General features: G+C 55.5%; 1 protein-coding gene across 5 annotated transcripts in view; it reads left to right on the forward strand.

Moving 5' to 3' along the window:
* The window catches only part of Ralgds (ral guanine nucleotide dissociation stimulator), a 42,603-nt gene extending 36,111 nt beyond the window's left edge, over positions 1-6,492 (forward strand). For 4 of the 5 annotated variants that reach the window (XM_059259895.1, XM_059259891.1, XM_059259892.1 and 1 more), the window contains exons 10-18: positions 491-559; positions 895-981; positions 1,445-1,477; positions 1,772-1,893; positions 2,032-2,127; positions 2,411-2,612; positions 2,754-2,996; positions 4,185-4,299; positions 5,503-6,492. In XM_059259895.1, coding sequence (XP_059115878.1) covers positions 491-559; positions 895-981; positions 1,445-1,477; positions 1,772-1,893; positions 2,032-2,127; positions 2,411-2,612; positions 2,754-2,996; positions 4,185-4,299; positions 5,503-5,678 — 1,143 coding nt within the window. In that variant the 3' untranslated portion in view covers positions 5,679-6,492. The remainder of the gene's footprint in view (positions 1-490; positions 560-894; positions 982-1,444; positions 1,478-1,771; positions 1,894-2,031; positions 2,128-2,410; positions 2,613-2,753; positions 2,997-4,184; positions 4,300-5,502) is intronic. The other variant, XM_059259896.1, reaches the window with a different exon arrangement.
* Positions 6,493-7,680: the final 1,188 nt, after the last annotated feature.

Consider the following 7,680-nt stretch of genomic DNA (forward strand, 5'->3'; position numbering starts at 1 on the left):
CCTTGTCCCTTTCCCATTATGAGTGAGCTCAGTTAGAGATCCTGCAACACTCCACGGGGCCAGAGGACAGGACCCCAGTCAGTGGGCTGCACTCTGAGTCCCTGTGGGCTTCTGCACAAGTTGCTGCCAGGCTCTAGGCCTGTTTTCTTGTCTGGCAAATGGAGGGTACTGAGGTTACAGGAGGTGTGTGCAAGACGTCACCGGTATTTAGCTGCAGGAAGCGAGTCAGGGTGACACTGGGGGCTGAGCATTGGGCCCTCCTGTCCCCAGGAGGCAGGTACAGGGTCCTCTGAACTTTGAAGGTGAGGACTTGGGTGCAGGAAGGCCCTCCCTCCTCCAGTGAGTGTTGAACAGGAGACTGATGTAGAAGCGTCAAATGTGGCAGCAGACATGCTGGCCAGCCCGTGCAGGGACTGCAGGCCCAGGGTCAGAGCACAGGTTGGGATTAGGAGAGAGAAAATCTCATGCACTCTGCCTTCACCCCTGGCAGGAGGGGACCTCCAAGTTTGCCACACTGGAAATGAACCCTAGGAGAGCCCAGAGGCGGCAGAAGGAGACGGTGAGTGACCTGGAGGTTGGGAGATTCAGGGTTCCCTTGGCCCTTACCTTCCATGCAAGATGACCCGCTATATCTTGGGGGACAAGAACAAGCTGTACCATCAGAGTCAGGGCCCGGCAGCTCTTTGGGGGAGGGTATGAGCAGGGGCCACATGTTGATGATCTGCCCATTGCCAGCCTGGGATGGGAGTGGGGGTGGGAGGTGGGGGGACCTGGGAGGGAGGGGACACAGGTTCTTGCGATGCTCCAAATGGAAGGGCCTGGTGGGGCTGCTGCGGTCAGGTGAGTAGGGGAGAGGAGCACCAAGCCTTGCTTATTTCCCACCTGATGCTCCAGGGTGTCATCCAGGGCACTGTCCCCTACCTGGGCACATTCCTCACTGACCTGGTGATGCTGGACACTGCCATGAAGGACTATCTGTATGTGAGTGAACCTGGGGCTGAGGCTGGGGCTGAGGGTGGTGTCCTGAGACCCACGAGAACAGGACCCCTACTGACCCCTGAGCTCTGGTTCTCACGAGAACTTGAAGGTTGCCTCCCTGGTGACCCCTCCAGAGCTGTCTGACAACAGAGCTAAGGAGCGGGTTGGGCCAGACTAGACATGCATGACCCTCAGATGGTGGCTGTGGGCAAGAGGGTAAAGCTCCACACTCCAAGGTCAGACAGCGTGTGGGCCAAGCAGGGCCTTCTACCTCAGCATGGGTTGAACAGGAATGTCTACAAACCTGCCCTCAGATTTCCCCGCCATGGTGCCTAGGGTCAGGTGCGGGTGCTCCCTAGGGCCAGGTGCGGGTGCTCCCTGCCCCCTGGTGGGTGCCTGTAGTAGTGCAGAACAAAGTGGGCAGGACTTCAGTGGGCAGCTTATGGATGTTGGCTGTCTCTTCTAGGGAAGACTCATCAACTTCGAAAAGAGAAGGAAGGTGAGGAGCTGCCATTCTCAAGGAGTGGGGCGGGGGACGGACATGGACTGGGCAAAACGTGTGTTCCACCCTTGTGTTGATTTATGGTGACATTTGGTATGCCCTTCAAGGGCTGTCCCACAGAAAGGGAGCTGGGAGATGGCATCCAGGATAGCTTCCCTAGGAGTGACTGTTTGGACTATGAAAACAGAAATGAGCCTGAGGGGTATACGTGGGGGAGAAGATAAAGACCCAGCGGCTAGCCCCTGCCCCACCCTAATGGGTCCATCCCCACCCTGTCTTCCCTTAACCCAGGAGTTCGAAGTGATCGCCCAGATCAAGCTGCTGCAGTCTGCCTGCAACAATTACAGCATTGCTCCCGAGGAGCACTTTGGAGCCTGGTTCCGAGCCATGGAACGGCTCAGCGAGGCTGAGAGGTGAGGCTGCAGGCCCTGGGTTATCACGTCACACCGTTGTCTGGTGATGGCTGTGTACCCAGGCTCCAACTTCTGGGCTAGCCCTGGTTGGGAGCTCCGGTTTAGCTTCTGGTAGCCTCACATCCACCTCTGCCTTAGCTACAACCTTTCGTGTGAGCTGGAGCCCCCGTCCGAGTCAGCCAGCAACACCCTCAGGAGCAAGAAAAGCACAGCCATTGTCAAGCGCTGGAGCGAGTAAGTGCCTGGGCCCGGGCCGGGTGCACGGGGACCAGAGAAGCCTCAGGGCTGTGGGCTGGGAGAGCCATCTAAGCTGGCGCTGGAGTCTTCCCCTGACGCCGACCAGCCTGTCAGTCACAGAGTGAGTCGGATCAGCTCCGTGGGACTCAGTCTCCACCTCTCTGAAACGGGGTGATCCCACAGATAGCCAGGGGAAACAGAGCACTGGTAGACCAAGACTGCACGTTCAAGGGCAGTGTCCCTGGGAAGAGCCCTGGAGTAAGCCAACCTTTTCATCTAGCCGCCAGGCTCCCAGCACGGAGCTCAGTACCAGTAGCAGTGCCCACTCCAAGTCCTGTGACCAGCTCCGGTGCGGCCCCTACCTCGGCAGCGGGGACATCACTGACGCCCTCAGTGTGCACTCAGCTGGGTCTTCTAGCTCTGACGTGGAAGAAATCAACATGAGCTTTGTCCCAGAGTCTCCTGATGGCCAGGAAAAGAAGGTGACCACCCATGCCCCCACCCCCTCCTTATCGTTGGTCTCACACGACGTCCAGCACGGGGCCCAGAAGTCCCCAGAGCTGACCTCCAGCCTTCAGGGCCTTCATGATTCAGGCCGCTGTTGACATTGCTGTCATCCACAGTTCTGGGAGTCAGCCTCCCAGTCATCCCCAGAGACCTCTGGCATCAGCTCAGCCTCCAGCAGCACCTCCTCTTCATCAGCCTCTACCACACCCGTGTCTACCACACGTACCCACAAGCGCTCCGTCTCAGGGGTCTGCAGCTACAGCTCCTCACTGCCACTCTATAACCAGCAGGTGGACGACTGCTGCATCATTCGGGTCAGCCTGGATGTGGACAACGGAAACATGTACAAGAGCATCCTGGTGAGCCGGCAACAGGGCCACCCCATGGGGTCCACTGGGCCAGGCGGCGGACATGCACAGACACCTGTGTGCTGCTGTCTTTCTAGGTTTGACAACATAGAAATGACTGGGGACCTTAGTCAGCACTCGGCCTGAGAGGCAGGAGAGGAGCAGTATGCCCCCGCCCCCAGGGCACTGGCCTGTGGGTCATCAGGTCTGAGGCAGTGCGACAGGGGTTGAGGGAGAGGTGGTGGTCAGGGCTGTAAGGCCCTTGACTTTCTCTGGAGGCTGAAACAGAGAGCAGTTATGACGTGGTGTGTGCGTAGGGATGGGCTGTGGACCAACATGGGGGCAGGCTGCTTAGGAGGCTGTTGTTGCTGTCCACGCTCGGGGAGAGGGAGGCCGAAGCAGCCGGTGGCTATGGGGAGAGTCAGCAGTGTTAAAATATGGACGTTATTGAACGTGGAGCCGATGGGATTGCTCACCGATCGTGGGTGGGCACACAGGGAGGACTTTCTCACCTGTCAGGGCTCCAGCTGTGGATGACCCCCGACACCACCCCAGCCTCAGCCCCTCTGCCAGGAGCTGCAGTGGCCCTTACTCACATTCCCCTGGGTGACCCCATGACTGAGTCCCCTGAGCTAGCCTGTGCTGCCTACCGTCACAGCCTCAGGGCAGGGCAAGATGTAGACGGCCAGTGGGCCTTGGCTGGTTCCTCCTTGGGGTTGGGGTGGAAATGATTGGTTCCCAAGGCTTGTGATCTTGCCTTCAGGGGTGCATGGCTCCCCATGGCTCCCCATGGCTCCCCAAGGCAGTGTGGGAGTTGGTGGCAGGCTGTGGTAGGCAATTGGGGCTGGGAACAGTTGAGAAACAGCCAGCCTCGGGCTGGAGAGATGGCTCAGAGGTTAAGAGCACTGGCTGCTCTTCCAGAGGTCCTGAGTTCAATTTCAAGCAACCACATGGTGGCTCACAACCATCTGTAATGAGATCTGGCGCCCTCTTCTGGCCTGCAGGCAAATGTGCAGGCAGAACAATGTATACATAATAAATAAATAAATCTTAAAAAAAAAAAAAAGAAACAGCCATGCTCATACTATGGAGGCCACTTTAAGGAAGCAGAAGGTGAGAGGTGCCCTGATGGGTCTCTGGCCACTGTGCCCTGTGGAAGCCTTTATGACCCTTGTCCTGATAGCCTGTCCCCGATTTCAGGTGACCAGCCAGGATAAGGCCCCCACCGTCATCCGAAAAGCCATGGACAAACACAACCTGGATGAGGACGAGCCGGAGGACTACGAGCTGGTACAGATCATCTCAGAAGATCACAGTAAGTCAGACAGCCGGACTCCAGGCCAAGGGCAGAGAGGCAGGTCAACACCGTCCTCTGCCCCAGGTCCAAGGCCCGAGGTCCTAGAAAGCACCGTAGCGGGTAAATGTGGACATGGCACCCATAGCAACCTGTCTTGGGGCAGCCCTGGACGGACACCCAGGGTCTCCTCATTGCCCCAGCATCTGCTGGGCCTCCCCATTCAAGATGCAAGAGTTGAGAGAGGCTCATTGGGGGCTGCTGGAGGGGACATTGTCTGGCTAAAATAAGAAAGCAGATGCTTCAGGAAGAATTTTCACATGTTAACATCTACACATGAACACAATAAGCACATATGCTGAGTCCATGTTCTAGAAACCAGGAGAAGGATGGAATCAAGAACAAGCCTGGGCTGGAGAGTCGGCTTAGTGTTTTAGAGTGTGTACTGTGTGCTGGAAAGATGGCTCAGTGGTTAGGAGCACTTGCTGCTCTTTCAGAGGACCTGGGTTCAGTTACTAGCACCCACATGATGACTCAATCACCTGTAATCCTAGTTCCAAGGAATGCTAGAAAGAGAATCACCACAGGGGTCACCCATGCATGCTGTCTTCACACTGCTGATGTGAGCCGAACACCCACATGCCACCCTGTGCCCCAGCCAGCAGTAATTCCTGTGACATCTAGATGTGTATTGCAAACCTTCTCTTAACTTCTACCATTTTGGTGATATGCACAGAGTGGGGGGACCCCCCCCCTTTCAGAAAGCAGGCCTACAGAGGCTCAGGAACTAGAGTCAGGCACAAGGGCAGTAGGAGCAGCAAGGCCAGCATGGGAGTGGCGGACAGATAGAGGCCAGAGGAGAGTGGTGGGATTGGACCCAGAGCAAGGTGCTGCCCTCTGCTGGTCCTCGGAGCCTCCGTGAGTAGCAGGGAGCATCAAGGAAGGCAGTCTGACTTCCAGGAAGTCTGCTCTGGGTGGAAGTCCCAACCAGCAGAGACAGCCATGTGGGTGGGATGGGGAGACTCTTGGTTACAGTTGCTGAGTTCTCCTACTCTCAGCATCCTCTGCCCCCGATGGGAGCCACAGGAGAGGTCCTTGTTGTTGGAGCTGGATTGGAGGCTCTTAGGACCTCAGTGTGGCCTGGCCTGGAGGAGGCTCTCAAGTGGTGGGGGTATCCCAACCCCATGAGCACCGCTGATTGTCACCCTGCCCCTCTCCCTCCAGAGCTGAAGATTCCAGAAAATGCCAACGTGTTCTATGCCATGAACTCTACCGCCAACTATGACTTTATCCTAAAGAAGCGGACCTTCACCAAGGGGGTTAAGGTCAAGCATGGAGCCAGCTCCACTCTCCCGCGTATGAAGCAGAAAGGACTCAAGATTGCCAAAGGCATCTTCTAAGGACGTCTCCCGGGCTCTGGCTGGCTGGGGACAAAGCACTTAGAGACTAGAGTGGCCCAGGCCACACAGGTACCTCTGCCTACCTGCCAGCCCAGGCTACCCCCAGACTCCAGTTTCACCCTACACTCTCCTGCTGCCGGGATTGACACCTGCCGCTGACAGGCTGACCTGGCCTCCGGGGACCACTCGCCGCCTTAGGTGCCTTCTGCTCTCTGGAACCAGAGGACTAGCTGACTTTTGCCAAGGAGTGCTGCCACTGGGCATGGTACCTTGCCTGTCCTGGACACTACCCTCCACACTTTCCTGACACCTCCCCAGATGCAGATCACTGCCACCCGTGCCCCCAGATGCTCCAGGGCACCCACACATCCAGCAGGGCTGACCACTGCATTCTCTCCTTGTGCCCACAGGCACTGGCCTGGGACCTTCAAGAAGTCCCGGCCTTTCCTCCCACACTCTAGCCTTTCTCAGGCTGCACCAAAGATTCCACCTTCAGGGCCTACGAAGTGAGGGAGTCTCGCCCACCACGAGCCCCAGCCTTCCCTTGGATCAGAGAGAGAAGCCCTCTCACGGACCACCTGGTTGGTATCGAATCCCATACCACTGAAAGTGCCATTCAACACCACCACGTCCTGGGTTGTACAAGACTACGTGAAATGGGAGGCTGGGGGTAAGGAGATTTGCGGGGAGGGGAAGACGACTGAATATTTGTATAAAAAGTAAAAAAGTTTACTGATTGGGGTGGGGCAATATTTATTTGTTGTAAATAGAAAATGCTAGACTTGAATATTATATTAAAATCCAGTTTCTACTACGGCCTGCTCACCGTGGATTTTGTTCTTTGGATTTCCTTGCTGCTAGAAGGGCCCTCTGACTCTTTCATGGAGGATTCTCAGTTGGTTTCACACAGACACAAAAGAGCCAACTGCCCTTGCCAGGCATGCTAAAGGAAACACTCCTCCACCTCTCGTGTGGCAGACTGGCTAAACAGGTGCTGTGCTCGGTGCTGACGGCCTCAGCACCTGGGGGTGTTCTCAGGAAGCATGGCACAGCCTCTGGATTGTTGGTGTCTGAAAACGGAAACTCCAGGGTGCAGTCTCTATAGAGATGGGAGAGTGGGGGTCTGTGCTCACCAGGGAAGAGCACACACGCCTGGAGAGGTGTTGGGGAAGTGTGTGGAGGGCAGTGCCCAGAGGCAGGCTTCTGTTCTTGGAGAGGACCTGGTCTAGTTGCCAGCATCCATATCAGGCAACTCTCAACCACCTATAATTCCAGCTCCAGAGGATCTGACACTCTTTACTGGCCTCCTCGGACACCAGAACATGTATTACACACATGCAATGAACACTCATACACAAACAAACAAAATCTTTAAAAAAAAAAAATACAAAAAGAGAAATGGCAGATTGTGAGCCAGCAAGATGGCTCAGGAGGTAAAAGCCCTTGTCACTAAGCCTGACATCCCACGCCTGCTCCCCGGGAGCCACATGGTGGGAAAGGACCGAGTCCTGTAAACTGTTCTCTGGTCTTCACAAACATCATGAGCACGCAAACACAAAATGAAGGCATAAATACATACAATTTTGATAAATAGGCCTGGAGAGAGTTCCGTCGTTAGAGCACTTGTTTGTTGGTCTTATAGGGGATGCAGATTTAGTTCTCACCACCCCCTGTAACGTCTAGGAAACCTGATAAACCCTCTTCTGGCCCCCAGGCACCCATGTGGCATACAAACACATGTAGGGAAAACTTCAAATACATAAAGATAAATCAGTCTTTAAAAACAACCAGGATCTGGGTTCTGGAGGCATAGCTTGTCTACCATGGGGAAAGGTTCTGGGACTACAGAAGAAAGTCCAGGATGATTACTGACATCACTTTTGGGCCTCCACGTGCACGCTGTGTTACAGGAATTCCCTCACTGGTCTGCTAGCCAACCGAAAGGAGCATTTTGGTCTAAGAGGTGTGGTTTTCACTGGGAATGGATGTGACTGAAGGGCCG

The sequence above is a fragment of the Peromyscus eremicus genome, chromosome 4, assembly GCF_949786415.1.
Source record: "Peromyscus eremicus chromosome 4, PerEre_H2_v1, whole genome shotgun sequence".
NCBI classification, from domain to species: domain Eukaryota; kingdom Metazoa; phylum Chordata; class Mammalia; order Rodentia; family Cricetidae; genus Peromyscus; species Peromyscus eremicus.